This window comes from Natator depressus, chromosome 1, assembly GCF_965152275.1.
Source record: "Natator depressus isolate rNatDep1 chromosome 1, rNatDep2.hap1, whole genome shotgun sequence".
Taxonomy (NCBI): domain Eukaryota; kingdom Metazoa; phylum Chordata; order Testudines; family Cheloniidae; genus Natator; species Natator depressus.
The window spans coordinates 344,181,552-344,204,309 of NC_134234.1; the positions used below are offsets into that span (position 1 = coordinate 344,181,552).

Here is a 22,758-nt window from a genome sequence, read left to right on the forward strand (position 1 = left end):
CAGTATTGTCTCCCTGTGCTCCCCTGTCCATCTGCTGGTTCGCTCCTGTTGTCCCTTGTTGCAGACTGTAGACTCTTTGGAGCCAGACACAATGGGGTCCTGGTCCATGTCTGGGCTCCTAGGCGTGACCACAAGACAGGTAGCTAATAATAATTAGCAGCAGCAGCAGCAGCATGTGCCATAGTCTGAATCATTTGCAACACGAATGTCATTGTTACACAGGTGGGGAAAGTGACTCACTTCAGAAGGAGGTCTTGGTGTGTCCAGGGAAGGGAAAGGATCCCCCATTTTCTCCACATCTCCAGTCTCCTGCTCTGTTGTTGCCACGAGTGGACTTCCTCCTTTATTCAAGAGAATGACTTTCAGTCTCGTGAATGAAGTCACGTATGGCCTCAGCCTCAGTGGTTTGGGAGTTCTGCTGGAATATTTCTGCCACCTTTTCCAACTTCCTTTTCAGTTGTGGCCTCTCTGGGAGTTGCCTGGAATGGCGAAACCTGCTTTGTACATCTCAGCTGCCTTCTGCACACTGTTCTTCTTGTAGAAGAGGAAATTTCCCCAGTGAAGGCAGACTGCCTGCTGACACTTCTTGCTGAGGCTGGGCATTGCACTCACGAGATTGAGATAAATCTCTTCTCGGTAGTGAGGTGTGTTTTCTCCATACATGTCAGCTAAAGCCAACCTTGCAAACACAGAGGCTGGAACTTTCTGCACAGCCTTTTTGAAGGCCTCAATAGCTGCTGCCAATATTTCTTCTCTTCTGCTGGATTTGGCCCCCCACAACTACATCTTGTAGCAGATGCCAAGGTCATAGTGAAGGAGATGATAATTGGGGTTCAGAGAGATTGCTCGCTCTAGAATAGAAATTTTTTTCCCTACAAATTCTAGTTGAAAGAACTTGGCTGCATGTCTCAGGACCTCAGGGTCCAGGCTATTCTGAACAACATCTTCTAAGAGGTCTTCTGCTTGCTGTCTATCCGATTCCTTAAGGATCTCGGCTAAATACACCTTAGCTTCATAGTTTTGCTGCTGTTCATGGAGAATGGCAACCAACTTCTTTTTGGCTGCTTCCCGAAGAACAGGCTTGTGTGAGTGAGTCCATGATGCAAAGACCGCAATTGCCAACCCTGCGAGAAATTCCCCATTTGCTTCATCTTCTCCTAATGCCATTTGGAAACACTTTGTGGCTTCAATGCCATTGCGGAAGCCTGCTGCCAGGAGAGACCAGCCTTTCTGTGCATATATCTCAGGGACCTGAGCTGCATGTGGAGAGCGGCTCTTCAGGGAGCTGTATATCTCTCTAACCTCGTCCAGGTAAAGCTCAACCAAATCATAGTGGGCCAAGTGATAATAGATCCAGGCATAGTTTCCGTAAATGACCAGGACCTGCCGGGGGAAGTTATCTGGATGATCTCTTTCCAGAATCTCTTCTGCTTCTCTAAGGCTTTGCAGAGCATCTTCATATTGCCCTTGCAGGTGGCAGAGATAAGCCTGCATGGCAAGGAGCGTGGGCTGGTTCTGGTAGTGAGTGTGGGCAATCCTGAGAGCCAGAGTTTGGAGGAGGTGAACTGCATCTACCTGGTATCTGATTTCAAAGTTCCAGGTGAAGTGGCGCTGGAGGGCCTGCAGCTTCTTCAGATGCAGGGTGCTGCGAAGAAAGGGAAAAATGAGACTCCATCTGGGCTGAATGAATTTCCACTACATGCTACAATGATGGGGCAGTGATTACAGAGTGACAGGGTTTCTTTCTGGTTAAAAGCAAATTGCTAAGTGGCAACAAAGAACTAAGCCTGGATTTCAGTGTCTGACGTCCTCACTCTCCCATGCATGGGATCAGTATGAATGGTTTGAATCTAACCTTTGTGAAATCCTCTTAGTACTTCCTGTGTCCTAGAAAGCAACACTGCCAAACCCCATGACTCATTGCAATAGATGCAGCCTGTGGTATTTGTTATGTCACAGAGAGCTCCCCGCTTGGTAACGTCAGGAGAATTTCTCAGGGGGGAAATAACAATGTACAACGTTTGTTCAAAATGTGTTTACCTGTTTGAATGCTCCTCCAGCACCAGAGCTGCTAAGTGAGAGTATTTAGAAGTGATTATTTTGTTGTGCAGTTCACCTTTAGGGCCGAAGCTAGCTATTAACTGGAATATTTGATGCGTGTTATTCCAAGCCAAAATGTACATCATGATGTCACAAAACAGAGCCCACAAAACAAAGGGATTTCCCATGTAAGAACTTGGTGAATGTGGAGCTAAGGTTGCAAATGCAGTCTGGACCAATAATGTAAGGTATGGGGGTTAACCTTAATAGAAATGTAACTTTTAAGGAGCTGATATCTAGAAAACTGAATCTTCAGGGAGCGCTTAAACCCCCTCAAACATTGGAAATCATCTGGCTGCCCACTGGGGTCATTTATGTCCTGGGATACGTATATGTGTGTGTGGAGAGAGAGTCTCGCACTGACTTCACTGGGGGCCATTTATCCAAGGAGACAGGAAGGGCCTGACTCTCATTTACACAAAGGCTAGTTCCCAGCACGCTGGCAGCGTAAAGCGAGTGTAAATGGAAAGGCCCCTTTGCACGGCCAGGGTGCTGTGAAATGGCCGCAGGGTGTGTCTACCCTGCAGTGAGAGGTGGGACCGTAGCATGGGCTGCCCTACCCGCACTAGCTGTAACCTAGATATCACAGCTAAAGACAGCAGTGACACTTGGCGGTGCAGGACCTGCAAGCCCATCTGGCCCCCAGGTACGTACTTGTGTTTCTAGGCCACATCCGGGTCTGCGCCACTGCGGCTTCACTGCTCGGTTTAATCCCACTAGCTAGATTAAAGCTCGCATGGGGATGCCTACCTGAGCTAGACACACCTGCGACTGCACTGTAGCCATAACCTTAGTATCAATGGGAACGGGGCCCACTCTAGTCAGCAGGCAGGAGAGAAATGTAATGGGGAGATGCTGAGGGTCAGCAGAATGTAAATATTCTGTCTCCGGACATTTAATTGAGACAATGGAGGCCTGTTACACCCCTCCCCCTGCTGTGCATCCTGCATGCAGATGTGGTTGCCCCATCTCAAAACAGATATATTGGAATTGGAAAAGGTTTAGAAAAGAGCAACAAAAATGATTAGGGGCATGGAACGGCTTCCATGTTAGGAGAGATTAATAAGACTGGGACTGTTCATCTTGGAAAAGAGACGACTAAGGGGGGATATGATTGAGGTCTATACAGTCATGACTGGTGTGGAGAAAGTAAATAAGGAAGTGTGATTTACTCCTCATAACCCAAGAACTATCGGTCACCAAATGAAATGAATAGGCAGCAGGTTTCAAAGAAAGAAATGGAAGTATTTCTTCCCACGATGCACAGTCAATCTGTGGAACTCTTTGTTGTGAAGGCCAAAAAAGAACTAGAGACGTTCATGGAGGACAGGTCCATCAATGACTATTAGCCAGGATGGGCAGGGATGGTGTCCCTGCCTCTGTTTGCCAGAAGCTGGGAATGGGTGACAGGGGATGGATCACCTGAGGATTCCCTGTTCTGTTCATTCCCTCTGGGGCACCTGCCGTTGGCCACTGTTGGAAGACAGGACAATGGGCTAGATTGACCTTTGGTCTGACCCACTGTGGCCGTTCTTATGGACTCTGTGGATGCAATGTCTGTTCTTTGTTCTGGAATTGGCCTGGATACAGCTGAAACCCTAAGAATTGAAGGCATAAACACACCTGAGAGTTATTTCTATGAGACTTTCTGATTCCTTCCTTTTCTTGAACTCAGAACAAAAACTGATGACACTATGTTTTTCAGTTAAAATGTAAAATTGCACAGCAGCCATTGCTCTACAACCCAGCACGGGACAGAACCTGCCACCCCTTGGGAGTTAAGTGATCTCCTCTCACCTAACTCTCATTCTCCATCCTTCCTGACCTCTGTGCTGCTTTTCATACTGTCAACCATGACATCCATCCCAACCTCCTGGGACCTCATGAAGAGGTTACATAAGAATGGCCCTATTGGGTCAGACCAAAGGTCCATCTAGCCCAGTGTCCTGTCTTCTGACAGTGGCCAATGCCAGGTGCCCCAGAGGGAATGGACAGAACAGAGAATCATCAAGTGATCCATCCCCTGTCGCCCATTCCCAGCTTCTGGCAATCGGAGGCAAGTTACACTTAGAGCTTGGTGTTGCATCCCTGCCCATCCTGTCAATAGCCCTTGATGGACCTGTCCTCCATGAACTTACCTAGTTCTTTTTTGAACCCTACTATTGTTTTGGCCTCACAACATCCCCTGGCAACCAATTCCACAGGTTGACTGTACGTTATATAAAGAAATACTTCCTTTTGTTTGTTTTAAACCTGCTGCCTATTAATTTCATTGGGTGATCCCTAGTTATTGTGTTATGTAAAGGACTAAATAACACTTCCTTATTCACTTTCTCCACACCAGTCAAGATTTTATAGACCTTTATCATATTCCCCCCTTAGCCATCTCTTTTCCAAGCTGAAAACTCCCAGTTTTTTTAATCTCTCCTCAGATGGAAGCTGTTTCATACCCCTAATCATTTTTGTTGCCCTTCTCTCTACCTTCTCTATTGCAGTATATCTTTTTTGAGCTGGGGCAACCAGATCTGCATGCAGTATTTAAGATATGGGTGTGCCATGAATTTATATAGGGGTATTATCATATTTTCTATTTGATCTATCCCTTTCCTAATGGTTCCTAACATTCTGTCAGCTTTTTTTGACTGCCATCGCACAGTGAGCAGATACTTTCAGAGAGGTATCCACAATGACTCCAAAGTCTTTCTTGAGTGGTAACAGTTAATTTAGAACCCAGCATTTTGTATGTGTAGTTGGGATTATGTTTTCCAATGTGCATTTCTTTGCATTTATCAACATAGAATTTCATCTGCCATTTTGTTGCGCAGTCACCCTGTTTTGTGAGATCCTTTTAACTCTTCTCAGTCTGCTTTGGACTTAACTATCTTGAGTAATTTTGTATCATCCGCAAATTTTGCCACATCACTGTTTACCCCCTTTTCCAGATTATTTATGAAAACGTTGAACAGTCCTGGTCCCAGTACTGACCCTTGGGGAACACCACTACTCACCTCTCTCCATTCTAAAAACTGACCATTTATTCCTGCCCTTTGTTTCCTGTCTTTTCATTGGTTACTGATCCATGAGAGGACCTTCCTTCTTATCTCATAACAGCTTCCTTTGCTTATGAGCCTGTGGTGAGGGACCTTGTCAAAGGCTTTCTGAAAGTGCAAGTACACTACTTCCCCTGGATCAGCCTTGTCCATATATTTGTTGACCTCCTCCAAGAATTGTAATAGGTTGGTGAGGCATGATTTCCCTTGACAAAACCCATGTTGACTCTTCCGCAACAAATAGGATGTATTAGCAGGAGCGTCGTAAGCAAGACACAAGAAGTAATTTTTCTGCTCTACTCCACGCTGATACAGCTTCAGCTGGAGCATTGCGTCCAGCTCTGGGCGCCACATTTCAGGAAAGATGTGGACAAATTGGAGAAAGTCCAGAGGAGAGCAACAAAAATGATTCAAGGTCTATAAAAGATGACTTATGAGGAAAGATTGAAAAAGCTGGGTTTAGTCTGGAGAAGAGAAGACTGGGAGGGGACATTTATGCACTTGAAAACGGTTATAAAGATTGTTACAAGGAGGAGGGAGAAAAATTATTCTTGTTAACCTCTGAGGATAGGGTAAGAATCAATGGACTTAAATTGCAGCAAGGGTGTTTTAGGTTGGACATTAGGAAAAACTTCCTGACTGTCAGGGTGGTCATGCACTGGAATAAAGTGCCTAGGGAGCGTGATGGCGTGGCTGCCTGCCACTGGCAGAAATGGGGTTAAAAGCAGCCCTACGGAGAGTGAGCTGCAGGCAGCCAATTAGAAAGGGGCTGAGAGAAGCAGGCAATCATGACCTGGCAGGCGCATATAAGAAGGGCTGCACGGCATAGCAGAGTTCAGTAGCTGAATGGAGTTTGTGGGGAGAAGACCAGGCTCTGAGCAGGAAGAAGGAGTGCCAGCACCTGGGATAGAGCAGTGCTGCAAGCAGGGGCTGGGGGAGCTAGAGAGAGCTCTGGGCTGGTTGCTACAACCTGCAGGCTGAGGACCTGAGGTATGGGCAGAAAAGGGTGCTGCAGCTACATGGGAAGTGGCCCTGGGACAATGGACTGAAGTTGCCACTGGAGGAGTGGCTGAACAGAGACCGTGGGTCCCCCGGAAGGGGGAGAACACAGAGGGTGGCAGAGCCAGGGGGCAGTGTCACTGAAGAGGACTCTACAGTTCTGGGAGCGGCGTGGGTGTCACGGAGTCCCCGGGCGATGCTCTGGAACTGCTCCCTACAAAGCCAGGCAGGACTCTGGGGCAGTCGCCTTTTTTCAGGACACACAGCTTCCACCTTCCTGGGTCTGACCTCGGAGCATTCAGCATCCTCTCCCCTCCGTGCGCTTCCCCCAGCGAGCCTGCCCAGGCGGGGTCCTGGGGAAGCCAGAGGGTCCTGCCCCCCAACTTCGCAGTCGGACGTGACTCTCAGCCAGCCAGTAAAAACAGAAGGTTTATTAGACGACAGGAACATGGTCTAAAACAGAGCTTGTAGGTGCAGAGAACAGGACCCCTCAGCTGGGTCCATTTTGGGGGGCAGTGAGCCAGACAACCATGTCTGTACTTCACTCCATGTCTCCAGCCAGCCCCAAACTGAAACTCCCTCCAGCCGCACCTCCTCTGGGCTTTGTCCCTTTCCCGGGCCAGGAGGTCACCTGATTCCTTTGTTCTCCAACCCTTTAGCTCTCACCTTGCAGGGGGGAAGGGCCCAGGCCATCAGTTACCAGGAAACAGGGTGTCGGCCATTCTCTGTGTCCAGACCCCTGCACACACCTGCCCTCTAGGGCTCTGCAGTGATCATACACCCTTACTCCACCACCCAGATACTCAAGAACTGTATAGGGGAAACTGAGGCACCCCCACACTATTCAGAGGAAACATTAAGAAGAGTCCCACTTCGTCACAGTGGGTCCTGGAACAAAAGTGATGGCAACAAGGCACCACCAGAGGAGGGGGCCCTGGTGAGTAGAGCTAATTCCTATCACAGCCAGCAGGAGGCGCCACAGTGGCGAATCCCATCCCATCACAGGGAGGTTGTGGAATCTCTGTCAAAAAGTAGGTTAGACAATCCCCTGTCAGTGATGGTCTAGATAATACTTAGTCCTGCCTTGAGTGCAGGGCACTGAACTAGAAGACCTCTCGAGGTCCCTTCCAGTCCTATGATTCTATGAAATTGTGTTCATCTGTGTCTGATAATTCTGTTCCTCATTATAGTTTCAATCACTTTGCCTGGTAGTGAAGTGAGGCTTACTGGACTGTAATTGCCAGGATCACCTCTGGAGCTTTTTTAGAAATTGGTGTCACATTAGCTATCCTCCAGACATCTGGTACAGAAGCTGGTTTAAATGATAGGTTACATACATAGGTTTTAGGACTGGACATTTCATTTCTGTTTAACTAGCTTCCTCATTTTTGTGTAGTTCCCCTTTCTGAAATTAAATGCTCCTGTGTGGGACTTCTTTGGTGGTCCCCTCCCCCCAGATATGTTCAATTTAATTATTTTATGGATGCTATCACAAAGCGGTTCAGCTAGATTCACCTCTTGGGCTGGATCCTGTGCTCCCGTTTAGAACTAAATCAAGCATGTAGAAGCACTTGTCCAGACTCTAGGGAGATGGGGATAAAAATCTCGGAGCAGAAGGAATTATGGTCCTTTTATCCTGTTTAGATTCTCAGGGGCAAAGATTCCTGAACACAAGCAAGAGATCCGCAGGACTAACCTGGGTTAGCCCTAATGGACACATCGAGCTGGCATATTTCATCAGCTCTGGCACCATGTGAATCCTAAGACTGCAGCACGTTTTTGTGTGTATGGTTACTTGTTTTAACTTTGTAAATAATGCTCTTATTTCTTTTTCCTGGTTAATAAATCCTAGTTTACTAGAGAAATGTCTACAAGTGTTGTCTTTGGTGTGAGATCTAAGGTGCAAATTGAGCTGGGTGTAAGTGAATGGTCCTTTGTGAGTGAGACTAACCTGAATATTTTGTGATCTTTGGTGTAAAGCAACCATGTGCCACAGAGCAAGCTTGCCTGGGTTGCAAGAGAGATTGGAATGCCCCAGGGGACTGTCTGTGGCCCCACGGTAAAGCTGCCTAGAACCTGAGGGGTTCAAACTTGTCACTTGGTTGGTGAAATCGAAGTATAGAACTCCCAGCCAGTTTGGGGTTTGTGCTGTGGTTCTTAAAAGTCTGCCCTGAGGCTGGTATTCTCACTCATGAGCCACTCCAGCCAGTGTGACAATAAATACGCTTCCCCATGGCCCTGCGGAGCCACCCCTGTGGCTGGCACAGCCTCCATCCCTGACACAGAGGGTCGCTGAGGGCCGCATTGCCCTCTAGGCCCTGCCCTCTCCAGCCACACTGCCAATGGGTGAAGTTTTCCGCAACCATTTTGGCTGCTATCTCCCATTACTCTCAATGGGGCTGAAGGCAGCAAGATGGCTGCCATTTCCCTACAAGCTGTCTGCACGTGGCAGAGAAGTTGCCTGTAATGAAGAGGGCAGCCATCTCCGACTGTGTTCAGTGAGACCCAAGCCCAGTGCAGCAGAGCGACCACCTTTGTTGGATGGAAGAAAGGGGGGAAAAAACCACAGGAGAATTAAGTTATGGATGGTCATCATAAGGGCCAAATCAATGAAATAAGTGTAACCCTTCTGCCCATCAGAGTTGGCAGCAACAAGGGCCGGGTTCAATATCTAGGGGATCCATTCCAATAACACAATGCAAACCGGCTCGAGCCCCCACCCAGTGACCTGGGACAAATATATACCACCCCCGCTGGGCGCCTCCAAGAGGCAATACTTCCCCTCTCGCAAGCACATAGTCTGAGTGTAGCAAAAAGCCTTTTAATAACAGAGAGAAACAATGTGGCATTATGTTGGGGAAACAGCACCAACAGGATTCATAACACAACCCATGAGCAAAAAAACCACCCCAAGCAAATTGGGGCATGCCCCTTTCCCTCGGGTTCTTGAGTCCCAGCACGCAAACGTCTCTTGAGTCCAGCAATCCACAAATCACCCAAAGTCCAAAAAGTCCAGCCCCAGAGTTCAAAAGTTCATCTGCATAGTGTTACTCCCCAGTCTGGCTAAAATGTGCCTGTGTGTGGGGAAAAGGGGCAAGGGGCACCTTACGTGTCCTGAAGCTGACTGCCCCACAGGGCTCTGCTCTGCTACGCTGTCTCACGAACGGCTCTGCTCCACCACGACCAGCTCCGCTCTGCACCACTCGCCGTCTCACGAACAGCTCTGCTCAGCTCGCCGTCTCACGAACACACCGCTGTCTCACGAACGGCTCCACTCCACCACGACCGGCTCTGCTCTGCACCGCTCGCTGTCTCAAGAACAGCTCTGCTCAGCTTGCTGTCTCACGAATGGCTCCGCTCTGTACAGCTCGCTGTCTCACGAACACACCGCTGTCTCACAGACGGCTCCGCTCCACCACGACCGGCTCCACGCCACACAGCTCGCCGTCTCACGAACAGTTCTGCTCAGCTCGCCGTCTCACAAACACACAGCTGCACTCTAGATCTTCCGGCTCCCCACTACTTGACACAGTGCTTAGTGATTTCAGCTCATAGTAGTGGGGGCCTTAGTGCTGGTGCACCTTAAGGCCAAAGTGAATGCAGCACAGTACCTGTAGCAAGACTCTTAATAGACCCAAAATTAGCTCTGACATTCCACAGTGGAGAAAGACAGAGGTGCAATTGGTGCTTCAGACCCTCACAAAGGGGCCCACACCCCCAGGTACTAATACCTGTCTCAAGTCTCTCTCCCTTCACACAGTTTTGGAACCCATGACCCTTGCCTAGCGAGTGCTACTTAGTTGATGATGAGTCCCTCCATCATAGCAAAAGGCCAAGTACAGTTCCAAGCACAGTTCCCATAATCAGGGTAATAACAATTTATTCTTCCTGCCCCAATAACAGAGACACTGGGGATCCCACAGCAGCCAAAGTGACCATTTGGCAGCTATGGCCTCAGTCTAGGCGGGGTGGGTGTGCCTATGCAAATGAGATCAGCCCCTGAAGTTTTTTTTCCACAACTTGCCACACCTCACCACCAGATGTCAGGGTGGAGCTCATCCTGACACTGCTTACATCAGGGACAGTCCTATAAAATAAAGAACGGGTGGTCATCCTAACACTCAGAGGCAAAATGTCTGGCGCTCCATGAGGGGTGCGTTGGGGGCTAGCCAGGACATGGTTACATCTCAGGAACAGCAGAGCCCTGTAAAGGGAGGGTGGAGAAGCTCTCGGGGGCAGGAGGCAGATTTAAGGTTTGTAGGGAATGGGGGGTAGGAGGCGGGGCGGGGGACAGGAAAGAGGCTGGTGGTGCAGGTGAAAGGATAGGGATGGGATGGGAGAGAGATGGAGGGGATCAGCTGGTGTGTCAGCTGGGGGAGAGCAGGAAGCCGTCCCGGTGTAAGGGGGCTGCTGGCCCCGCACTGACACTGAGTGGGGTTGTTTGGCTGCCCTCTGCCAATAGCGGGGAAGGGCCACGGAGAAATTAGAATCCTGAGACTGGCAGTCCCTGGGGCCAATGGGCAGGGGTCAATACTCTAGGTCAGGCTGATTGACAGGGCGGGCAGGCCAATGAGGGAGTCAGGAGCCTGGGGGCCTGTCCTCCGTGTGCGCTGGAGCTCCCTGAGCCAGGGCAGGGCTGAGCTAAGGGGAGAGCAGCCGCCAGAGCTGGGCAGGAGGCAGAGCTGCAGCAGCCAGGGGGCCGGAGCTGGGGAGCTGGAGCGGGGGTGGTGGTGGAGAGGATGCTGGAGCGGGGGCAGGCGCTGGAGCCCGAGCAGCCCGGGGGTGGGGTGGGGTGGGGGGGCGCTGGAGCCGGAGCACCCTGGGTTTGGGGGTGTTTACACAGGGGAGGAGCAGGAAGGGCTGGGAGAGGAATACCCCACAGCTGCTGGGTTGAGGTCCTTGGACTGGCATCCGGGGCAGAGGGCGGGCCGGGTTCCCCCACCAGTCAGTGCTGGGGTGACACATGAGGGAGAGCCCCTGGGGGCGGTGGGGGCCGTCTGGAGCAGCCTGCGATGACACCCGGCTGGGGCAGAACGTTAACGTGAGGTGATCGGGGGGGCTCAGGGAGAGGGAAGCGCGGCTGCTCCCAGCGCGTGAGAGGCCAGGGCGTGACCAAGGGGCTCGACGGGCTGAGTAAGCACGGGAAGGGGCATCCGAGCTACTTCCCCAGATGAGCCAGAAGACGGTGCTGCCCAGGGGTGAGTAGCACCAACCCTGTCACGCCATCTCAGCTCTCCACTGTGCCCACAGAATGGTCGCTCTGGTCCCCATAAAACTGCCTGAACCCCCGTAGCTGGGTCTACGCGGCTCCTTTCCAGCTCTGAGTGGTGATACATCCATCCACAAACAGCTGCTGGGAGGGGCCCCCAACCCCGGACAGCCCTGGGGCAGGTACCTGCTGACTGCCCAGGTTTGCTGTGGAAAGGGATTGCGGCTGGAAGCAGGGCATCTGCTCTGCGTGCAAAGCAGCCCCCAACCAGATAAGAGCTTTCCTGTGTTTTGCCCCTTCCCCAAGCTCCCCGTGGATCTACGCCCCGTCCCCTCCAGCATCCCCCGACAGGGCAAACCTGCCAGTTCCAACCCCCCTCTCACTCACTCACACCCAGCCTGCCCTGGCTGTCTGCTTATCCCTTCATCGCAGCGCAAAGGGGCCCATGGCGTTTGGACGCGCCTGGCCAGCTGGCAGCGCTGGGGTGAGCGTGTTCACCTGCACCTGATGGGGTCGCTGTGCCTGAGGGGTTGGAGCACACAGGACCCCTGGGAGGGCTTTTGAACGTGCCAGGTAAGGAGCCTTTACCCCTGCCCCACCCCTTTGTCCACCTCACCCACCTGAGAGTTTAGGGTCCTTTATGGTAATCCCTTGAGTGCCCAGCAGACCTCAAAGGTACCCCCTTAGCTGTCTAAGCGTCTATGGCTGCTTTTCCAAAGGGCTAGCAGTGTCTACTGAAAACCATGGAGAATCTTCCTCACCCTACCCCATTGAGAACAATAGAGGATTCCACCGCCCACCCCCCACCCCCCTGAGAATACTGCAGGGGTCTTGGACCCCAGCTGAGAACAATGGGAGCTGCTGTGTGCTGAGCTCTTTGGTAAATCTGGACACTCATTTCCACCAAGCGAGCTTCTGAAACTCCAGCCTTGGCTCCAGCTCTATTAGTGACTGTCACGGTGGTTTACTGTGAGTTCGAAGCGCCCGTGGGGTCCTGTGTGTCCTGCTCACCCTGATGCAATCTAAGGGCACGGAAAGGAATGTTCCAAGATGGTGTAATTGACTGATTTCTGTTTTCTCAGTTACTTTTATTGTAAATGAAATAAAACCATAGCAGATCAGTGACAAGCTGGGGATGAAGGTGCCATGTCAATGTGAGTCATTGTCAGTGAGAGGTGCTGAAAGCAAAGATGGGACTCATGATATAGACACACTACAGGCACTCAGCCATGCAAATACAAAAACTCAACGCTGTTAGAAGAAACTCCATTCTTATTTGCTGCGTGGACGTTAGAAGGCAGCAGAGCTGGAAGGTAGGTTTGCTTAGAGACAAGGATGGTCGCACTGTCCCCTCTGAGTAGAAACAGCTGCTCAGTGTCAGAAGCTAAACTGTCCTCTGCGGTGATACTTACAAAACACTTGACAACGGCTGGTGGGCTGAGACCACTGTCATTTTGCTGACCAGTATTGTCTCTTTGTGCTCCTCCGTCTGTCTGCCGGTTCCCTCCTGTTGTCTCTCGTTGCAGATGGTAGACTCTTTGGGGCCAGACGCAATGTGGTCCTGGTCCATGTCTGGGCTTCTAGGTGCTATCAGAAGAAAGGTAGCTAATAATAATGATAAGAAACAGCAGCAAGATGTGCTGTGGTCTGAACAATTCAGGGAACCCAGAATCATTTGCATCACGAATATCACTGTTACACAGGTGGGGAAAGTGACTCACTTAAGAAAGAGGTCGTGGTGTGTCCACGGAAGGGAAGGGAAAGGATCCCGCATTTTCTCTCCTTCTCCAGTCTCCTGCTCTGTTGTTGCCACCAGTGGATCTCCCCATGTACCACGGACTTTCATTCTCTTGAATGAAGTAATGTATGGCCTCAGCCTCTGTGGTTTGGAAGCTCTGCTGGAATTCTCCTGACACCTCTTCCAACCTGCTTTTCAGTTGTTGCCTCTCCAGGTAGTTGTCTGGAATGGCAAAACCTGCTTTGTACATCTTAGCTGCCTCCCACACTGACTTCTGCTTGTAGAAGAGGAAATCCCCCCAGTGAAGGTAGACTGCCTGCTGACACTTCTTGCTGAGGCTGGGCATTTCACTCAGGAGATTGAGATAAATCTCTTCTTGGTAGTGAGGTGTGTTTTCTCCATACATTTCAGCTAAAGCCAGCCTTGAAAACACAGAGGCTGGATCTTTCTGCACAGCCTTTTTGAAGGCCTCAATAGCTGCTGCCAATATTTCTTCTCTTCTGCCTGACTTGGCCTGCTCCAGTTGTTTCTTGTAGCAGACGCCAAGGTCATAGTGAAGGAGATGATAATTGGGGTTCAGAGAGATTGCTTGCTCTAGAACAGAGATTGCTTTTTCTATGAATTCTGGTTGAAAGAACTTGGCTGCATGTCTCAGGACCTCAGGGTCCAGGCTATTCTGAACAACATCTTCTAAGAGGGCTTTGGCTTGCTGTCTATCACACTTCTTAAGGATCTTGGCTAAATACACCTTAGCTTCATAGTTTTGCTGCTGTTCATGGAGAATGGCAACCAACTTCTTTTTGGCTGCTTCCCGAAGTACAGGCTTGTGTGAGTGAGTCCACGATGCAAAGACCGCAATTGCCAACCCAGCAAGAAATTCCCCATTTGCTTCGTCTTCTCTTAATGCAATTTGGAAACACTTTGTGGCTTCAGTGCCATTGCGGAAGCCTGCTGCCAGGAGAGACCAGCCTTTCTGTGCATGTATCTCAGGGATCTGAGCTGCATGTGGAGAGCGGCTCTTCAGGGAGCGGCAGATCTCTCTAACCTTGTCCAGGTAAAGCTCAACCAAATCATAGTGGGCCAAGTGATAATAGATCCAGGCGTAGTTTCCATAAATGACCAGGACCTGCCGGGGGAAGTTATCTGGGTGATCTCTTTGCAGAATCTCTTCGGCTTCTCTAAGGCTTTGCAGAGCGTCTTCATATTGCCCTTGCAGGTGGCAGAGATAAGCCTGCATGGCAAGGAGCGTGGGCTGGTTCTGGTAGTGAGTGTGGGCAATCCTGAGAGCCAGAGTTTGGAGGAGGTGAACTGCATCTACCTGGTCTCTGATTTCAAAGTTCCAGGTGAAGTGGCACTGGAGGGCCTGCAGCTTCTCCTTCAGACGCAGGGTGCTGCAAAGAGAGGGGAAAATGAGACTCCATCTGGGCTGAATGAATTTCCACTACATGCTGCAATCATCCCCACCACCATGACAGGGAGCGACACTGCCCCCCACCTCCAGTGAGTACCCCTGCTGCAGGTATCCCCTTCAGCACCCACCAATTGTACCCCCACCCCCACATTCCCTCCCCCTCCCCACTCGGCAGTGTCCTCTTTTTGGGAACCTGAAATATGGTCACCCTGGAACAAGCACCACACTGAACAATAGAACAACCTCCCCCCCCCCCGCCTTGTTAGACTCACAGGACCACCCCCCCCGCCTTGCTAGAGACACAGCCCCCCCCACCCCCCAGCTGTCCCTGCGCTCTGGTCTGGTGCCGGTGCCCTGCGCTCAGGGTGGTGCTGGGGGGGCAGTGGGGCTACGTGCAGCTGGTTCCCCTCCCAGCAGCCTCCCCCGCGCTGTAGCTCCGGGCTCCTGCTGCTGCTGCCTTTTCTCTCTGCATCTCCTGGGCTGGTCCCGTCCCGCCCCCCAGCTGCCCCTTGGCTCCAGCTCCCCAGGGATCAGAGTTAATCTCTCCCCCCCGCCCCACACGCACCCGCAGCCAGGTTTTGCAGAGGGGCGCGGAGGGGAGCAGGAGTTACAAGGCCAGTGAATAGTCTGGTAAGAGCCACGTGGATGTTAGAAACTACAACAGAGAGAAGGAGGACTTGTGGCACCTTAGAGACGAACCAATTTATTTGAGCATAAGCTTTCGTGGGCTAGAGAATGCATCCGATGAAGTGAGCTGTAGCTCAGGAAAGCTTATGCTCAAACAAATTGGTTCGTTTCTAAGGTGCCACAAGTCCTCCTTTTCTCTTTGTGAATACAGACTAACAGGGCTGCTCCTCTGAAACGCAACGGAGAGGGGGCACAGGGCTGGGGGGGGGCACTCTCTTACCGGCTCCTCCGTTGATGCGGAGCGAAGCCGGAGTGACAGCTGGCCAGAGGGGGAGTTCTCCGTGAAGGTACAGCGAGGGGAGCTCGCAGGGGAGGTGTCAACAGTGACCTGCACTAGCCCTGAGAGGCACCAGCCTGGAGAGTCAACAGGACGCAGAATCACCCCAGAGTGACCGCGCCCCAGAGATTTAAAAGCCGGAGATTTACAGCCCAGAAATGCGCAGAGGGGGGTGGCAAGCTGTCTGACTTTAGCCCTCGCTGGAAATGTCCCCCCCGCCCAGCGACCCCAATGCTCCTACCTCATTGCGATCCGCTGAGTCCCAGGCAGGGGAGGTGACGGCTCCTTTCACTGCCCCGGGTTTCTTCCCACGGTGTGGAAGTGCCCGGTTCAGGGAGAGACCCGAGTTCTGCCCGGGCAGGACGGACTGTGGCCGCCCGGGCGATGCTGCCCTTCATACGCAGGGCGGGTTGCTCGCTGGGGATCTCGCTGGTTTGGCTGGGGAGCTGCCTTTCCCCAGGAAGCGAGAGTGAGCAGGAGAAAAGGAAACTGAAACTTAACTTTCACTTCCCCTTGTCATCTTCAGCGTCCGCTCAGCCCGAGTCGCCACCTGCAGCTCCATGGGTGACATGGGGCTAGTTATGGGGTGTGTGTGTGTGTGTGTGTGTGTGTGCGCACACACGCGCTTGCACACGTACAATCCTGGCCTGGGCTTCCCAGCACACAGACGGGGTCACTCACCATCACCACGCCGCGGCGCGCTCCCCGCTACGCCCCCAACCAGCTCCACAGCCCCCTGCCCCGAACCGGTTGCCCGTGTCCCGGCCCCGGCCAGCCCTTCCCCACCACCGAGGGGTGTTCGTATCGCCCTCATGCACTTCCAGGGCCCTGCCTGGGCACAGAGCAGCGAGGAGCAGAGGGCGATGACGGAGGCAGGGCAATTAGCCAAAGGTGAGAGCTTTGTACCTGCTCCCCCAGGTCTCCTCCTCTCCCCGAACCCTCCCCCAGCTTTATCCGCGCAGGGTGCGATTTTCCAAAGGCCCCCCCCGCCCCCGGTTTAGACACCCAGGCCCCATTGGCTGCCAGCGTGAGCCATGCTCCTCAGTCACTTCGGCACTTTTGAAAATGCCTCCCCCACATAGAAATTAAACCCTCTAAAGTGAGGAAATAATAGTCAGGTTGTGACCGTATAGATCATTGTTGCAACCACTGTTATATATTTGCAGCAAATATGGTACAGAGGTTGTCGTGTGAGGTGTCTATGGAGAGGTTAGGATTGGCTGGGTAGGATTATGCTGTCTGTCTGGGCGTATCGTTGTTGTGGCTGAAGTGATGAACATTGGCTATGTACTTGTATCTCAATGTGCTTGATTCAAAGTAGCCTCAGGGAAGCATTTGGTCAGCTTCTTGAGAAGGGACTATTATCGGTAAGTGCCCAGTCAAGAAACACTTAACGGACAGTGGACCTTGGGAGACTCCAATTCACATGAGAAGTCTTCCTGGGAATGTTCAAGGTAGCATGTGAGCAATGGCTGCTCTCCCTGTAAAAGAATTGAGTCATGCAGGGACATGTGGCTTGCCCATGTGACTCCAAACGCCATCTTGCTGCTGTGATTTTCCACAGTAAGAACAAAGGGGTGTCCTTCCACACGGCAGAGGATATAAAAGGCCCTGGAAATCCCTCCATTTTATCTTCAATCCTGTTTCTTACCTTTGGAGAGACTTTGCGACACTGAAGCTCTGAACAAAGGACTGAATGACCCATCCCAGCTGGGGACGTTCTCCAGAGACTTGATTTGAACCTGCCATTTATTCCATCACTGTGACATGCCTGAACCAAGAACTTTGCCATCACTGTATATCATTGATTCCATTTAACCAATTTTAGCTCTCATCTATATTTCTTTCTTTCAATGAGTAAACTTTTAGATTCTAAAGGATTGGCAACAGTGTGATTTGTGGGTAAGATCTGACTTGTATATTGACCTGGGTGTGGGGCTTGGTCCTGGTGGTGATACTGGGGAAGTGGAGTGTCTAAGGGAATTGCTTGTGTGACTTATGGTTAGCCAGTGGGGTGAGACCGAAGTGATCTGTTTGGCTGGTTTGGTGTGCCTTAATAGTAAAGGAAACCCAACCGTGGGCTGTAACTGCCCTGCTCTAAGCAATTTGTCCTGAACTGATACTCTCAGCTGTGTCCCGCCAGAGGCTGCATCGTTACCCAGGTTCCCTGTGCAGCCTCATCTCTTCCCTTTGTAGTGCCGCATGCTGGTGCGCTCTTCAATGACACGATCGCGTTCTATCTCCGTGGGCCCCTGCCTGGTTCACTGCGCTGTGGGGACAGTGTGGGGGTCTCTTCTGTTCAGTCCTACATGGGTTCTTACTCTCTGCTCCTCATTGCAGTGTCTGAGCGCTTTCCAGCTGTGCATTAAGTACTGTGACTCACACCTGTCACATGTTTGGTTTCTCCTCTCCCAGAGGGAGAAGCGTCTTTCCGTAGGGTTTTTTAAATATACATTTTGTTTTGTTTCAGAAGGTGGAGGATGTAAAGGGGGGAAGGCCGGTGGCTAGTTGCCATTTCCTTCTCACTAATAGGGAGGAGCTGGCTGTGAACCTGAAGGTGGAAGGCAACTTGGGTGAAAGTGACTACACAGCGATAAAGAGTTTGTGATCCTAGGGGAAGGAAGCAGGGGGAGCAGCAGCATAAAGACAATACACTTAAAAAGCCGATTTCAACAAACTCAGGGAATCGTTTGCCTGGTTCTCTGCCCTCGATCGGTAGGGGGGACTGTCCCATCATTGAGGGGTGAGGGGGGAACAGCCAGCACCCTAGGGCCACATCTAGAGCAATTTATTTAAAGGGGATGCAAAGCCGCGGTTGCTTTTTGTTGGGGGGTGTCGGTGCCTGAGGCCTGGGCTTGCGAGGGTTAACGGGCCCTGACCAGCTCCCAGCTGAGAGCCCCTTGCTGGAGATGCATAAAGGGCTCCTTAAAGGCACAAATCCCATCATGTCCCGTGTGCTCCCCAGCCCCGGTCATCCGAGGCTCTCAGAGCAGCCTGAGGCCTTGCCAGCCGAATGCATTCTCCCCAGAGTGAGGCAGGCTGGCCGGGGGTGGGGCCTCACCATAGCCTGCTGCGTTTCCCGGCCCAGCTCTTTCTGATTCCTCACGCTCCCTTTAGGTTTCATTTCTCTGGGTTTCAGCTTCCTGATCTCTGTGCAAAGAGCTGGCAGGTGCCCAGGACAGGGAGCGGGGACAGCAGGAGAGACGTCACCCACCCTTCCCCTCTGAACATCCCACTCCCCACACCCTCCTCCTGCGAACACTTGCACGACTCACATGCATGCCCCTGTGAACATATTCCCCTCCCAACCCCACACACCCACACACACAGCCACCCACTGCTGTGCTGGGGCTGATCCTGGCTCTGTGGGGCCCCGCAGAGGGTTGCAGGGGTTGGGTGGCATAGAAGCAGGGCTGCGACTGCCCCTCATGCCTGGTCTCTGTGCAGGGTTGAGTGACTGGGGTGCCCAGCTGGTGGGAGGGAGCCGCGTTCCCCATGGGCTGTTAACCCTCTGAATCCCTTCCTGTTGTCAACTCCCAGTGGCTATGTGAGCAGGGAATGACTGAGATCTCCTCTAACATCTAGTGATGGGCTGGGGGAAAACGACTTCTGTATTTACATGAGTACATAAAAGGTTGTTACAAGGAGGCGGGAGAAAAATTGTTTTTCTTAACCTCTGAGGACAGGAGAAGAAGCAGTGGGCTTAAATTGCAGCCAGGGAGGTTTAGGTTGGACATAAACTTCCTAGCTGTCAGGGTGGTTAAGCACTGGAATAAATTGGCTAGGGAGGTTGTGGACTCTCCATCATTGGGGATTTTTAAGAGCCGGTTAAACGCCTGCCAGGGATGGTCTAGACTCTAGATCATACCTAGCCCTGCCTTGAGTGCAGGGGACTGGGCTAGATGACCTCTCGAGGTCCCTTCCAGTCCTACGATTCTATGAACTCACCTTCTCTGCCTCGATATCCAGCAGACAGAGCTGCCGTGCCAAAGGGAGCAGTGTTGGCTGCTGGTGGGTTACAAATCACTTTACTATTGAATGCAGGGGAATGACAGGTTGTTACCTTGTTGTATGAGTAAAGGGCAGCAGAAGTGGGCTGAGCCTGTCCTGATGCAGGCCGTCACCCTCCAGTGAAGTGCTCTCGTGAAGCAGGGTGTAGGCAGCGTCTCTGGAGACCCGTGGTGCTGGAGCCAGCTCTTGTCAGTGCAGGCAGCTGAGGCATTGGGTCCCCAGGGCATTCCCCTGGGCAGCTCTCCCACTCCTGTCTGGCCGGGGCACGGGGAGCCTGGGACTCCACAGCCACAGGGGAGTTCCCAACCCACCTTCCCCAGGGTGGGCTTTGCTGAAGGGCCGCACTCGCTGTTTACAGTTGCTGTAACTACAGGGTTTGGCAGCTCCCTGGCACGGTGAGTCGCTCCTGCCCAGAGCACAAGACTAGGAGCAACGTCCGGGTCAAATTGTCGTACAGACATCCACCTTTTACCAAAAAAGCCAAAGAAACAACAAAAAAGATAAGAACGTTCAAAGCAGCTTATTTGTGTTTCTATTGCATTTGGGTCTAGTAAACAATAGAGACACCTGTACATTGTTTTTATTCTTGAGTCTGCAAAATACAAATCCTACATTTAGATAAATTACAATGGCGTGGACGTGTCCATGTGCATATTTGTTTGTTTTTCCTAAAGTTAATTAAGTCTTTTAGGAAAAATTGTCAGAGCGGCCACCAGCAAGAGTTGGTGATGAGCTCTAGCGGCCGAGCCATCGACCTGGTGCGGGACGGTGGTGCAGGGAAAGAGAGCGCCCGAGCAGTGAGGTTTCCCGCTACTCACCGAGCGCTGGGTTCAGTGGTGGGACCTGAGAACGTGGCATCGCAGAGAGCGGCGGGTGGCGGCAGAGAAGCAGCAGCAGCGCCGGGGTGACCGATGGTGGCAGAGGGAAGGGTGGCAGCAGGGTCCGTTGTGCTCAATGCACGTCCTGGGTGGGGGTGGGAGGGAACCCACATGAAGGCCCCTCTGAGCTCTGGGTCTTTGCTGACCAAGGATGGCCAACTGTGAGTGGGGTGCAGTGGAGGGAGAGGGGAGCGATCTGCTAATGGGGCATTCATTCCTCAGACTTTCCCACCAGCAGCTGGGAAACTGAGGCAAAAGACACTGCCCTGTGTTAAAGGGGGAAAGGACTGAAAGGCAAAGGAGGAGTGTGTGTGTGTGATAAGAAAAGAGATCCTTATGCTTTCAGTCTCCCTAGGTTCGGCCTCCCTGTCCAGCATCTGTCATGTGGTAGGATCCCTTCTCCTGCAAAGAGGACCCCTCCCACCCTAAATAATGAGGAGTCAATCAGTAAAGGTAAAATCAAATAAAGTGTATTGAAGGGTTTATAACAAAGAGTGGGACAAATAAGAAGGGGAATAAAGAGCAAAATTGCGCAATACAGTGATTACCCCCAAACTCAACCCTACAAAACAGATATAAAATCCGTCTTGGCAGATCAAAGCGACAGCAGGTGCTTGGGACCTCAATCCTCTGGCTAACGGCAAGGCTTTGGAGAGGAGCTCCAAGGAGTCCCTTGATGTTCCTTCGGGGCCCCAGGAAAACAGAAGAAATGGTACGCTCAGGAGCACAGCGATGGACGATGACAAAGGTAAGTGCTGTTTCTTCTCCTCTCTTCTCTTTAGAGGTGAGGAAGCTGTAGGAGGAAAATCCCTAGGATGGATAGATGTCTGCAGGTAAGACCCATGACCCGTGACCCGTGACCGTCCCTGGCTGCCACTCAGTTGGACAGCCCTGAGGCCATGTTCGGGCCAGCTTTTTATACACTTGCCTGGGAAACCCCTTAGAAAAGGCGGGAAGCCCCTTCTGGGAAACCCCTTAGGAAAACCAGTTCTGACTGGAAGTTGTTTACAACTCCAGGAGAAATAAAAGAGCGGGAAAATGGACCTATAGCTCACGTGGGCATAAAATTCCATTTTGAAACCAACATGGATTCCTGTAGTCACAAAACATACAAAAATGAACCCACCTAACAAAAGTGTGCTGTGGGGTTGGCTTGGCTTATGATCACATGTGTTTGAATGTGGTTGTGATGTTTTCCCAAACTAATGCTGGGTTCCCTTTCCCTTTTAATAGCAGTTCTCTTTTGTATATCACAGACTCAGTGCCTGTGAGTGGGGACGTATTGTCTCTTGGAGGCACCCGGGGCGGTGTTAAGTTTTCCCAGATTACTGCGGTGGGGGGGCTCGAGCCAGTTCTGCACACACAGTGGTGCAGAATTCCCCCAGGAATAGTAACATAACCCAGTCACTGTCCAACACTGACCAGTTGGAAAAAGGTCCAAGGGGTGGTATTCACGGACCTCAGCCTGCTGAGTACTGTGGCAAATGCTTCCAGCTCTGGTGGGGCCTGATGTTTACACAACTGCTAGAAACGTCCCTGCTTTGTGTGTCTGAGTGGAGATAAGACCAGGAGGAGATGGGTGGGCCAGAAGAGAGAAGAAACTCTGGTTATTGCAGATATCTAGAGGGAGACGAAGTCCTGTCCCTTATCCAAAAGGCCAGGCCCATCCTGCCTCCCTCTGAGGGTCCCCTTCCTCTCCTCCACTGAGATCTGGGCAGTTCAGGACACAGTCAGAGGGGGCTGGATGGACGCCTCTATGCAGGGCCAGGATTGGGACAGAGGAGACACACACAGAACTGCATGCTCAGGAGAGTTTATTCTTGTTGTGGGCTGCAGCCACTGAGGGGAAGGGGCAGGAGTGTAACTAGAACAGACACACTTCGGGGAAGAGAGTTTGCAGCTGGGGAAGTGAGATCTGGTCTCTCAGGGAGGGCGGGGACTGTCTCTTGATGCAGCAAAGGCATCGGAAAGTCTGGGACCTTGTCTGATCATGCCCAAGGAGCCCAGTTCTTTTGCATCCCAGGCACTGAGCTCCCCCTTTAGGCGCAGGCGAGCGACTCTCCTCGCTAGGGTCGATACTTGCAAACGTAGCCGTTTTTCATATGACAGTCTTTATCATTCCAGTTCTTAAAATCTAGACGGCAAAACCAATCAGTGGGGCAATGGAAGGGCGAGTGGGGCCATTCCTGCCCTTACAGTGATGTCCCTCCTCATTGCACACTGCTGAGAGAAGACCCCAGCTCCTGTGCATGAGGCTGCAAGGATGAGGAGGCTGGAGATGAAGGCCCATGTGCCTCAGACAGGGACAGGCTCCGTTGTTCCATGAGGGACGCTGTGTCCAGCAAAACTATCTGCCCTCACCAGCGTCTTCAGCCCTGGCTCTGAGCCCTTTAATTTC

At 51.8% G+C, this 22,758-nt stretch overlaps 1 protein-coding gene and 1 pseudogene across 1 annotated transcript; both read right to left on the reverse strand.

The window, feature by feature from the left end:
• Positions 1-343: 343 nt before the first annotated feature.
• Positions 344-12,928, reverse strand: LOC141992103 (interferon-induced protein with tetratricopeptide repeats 2-like; annotated as a pseudogene).
• Positions 12,391-15,717, reverse strand: LOC141992160 (interferon-induced protein with tetratricopeptide repeats 5-like). The gene is made up of 2 exons (XM_074960932.1): positions 15,713-15,717; positions 12,391-14,487 (listed from the first exon to the last, which is right to left on the reverse strand). Exons 1-2 carry the CDS (start codon positions 15,715-15,717, stop codon positions 13,080-13,082), a joined length of 1,413 nt encoding a protein of 470 aa, XP_074817033.1. The 3' UTR covers positions 12,391-13,079.
• Positions 15,718-22,758: the final 7,041 nt, after the last annotated feature.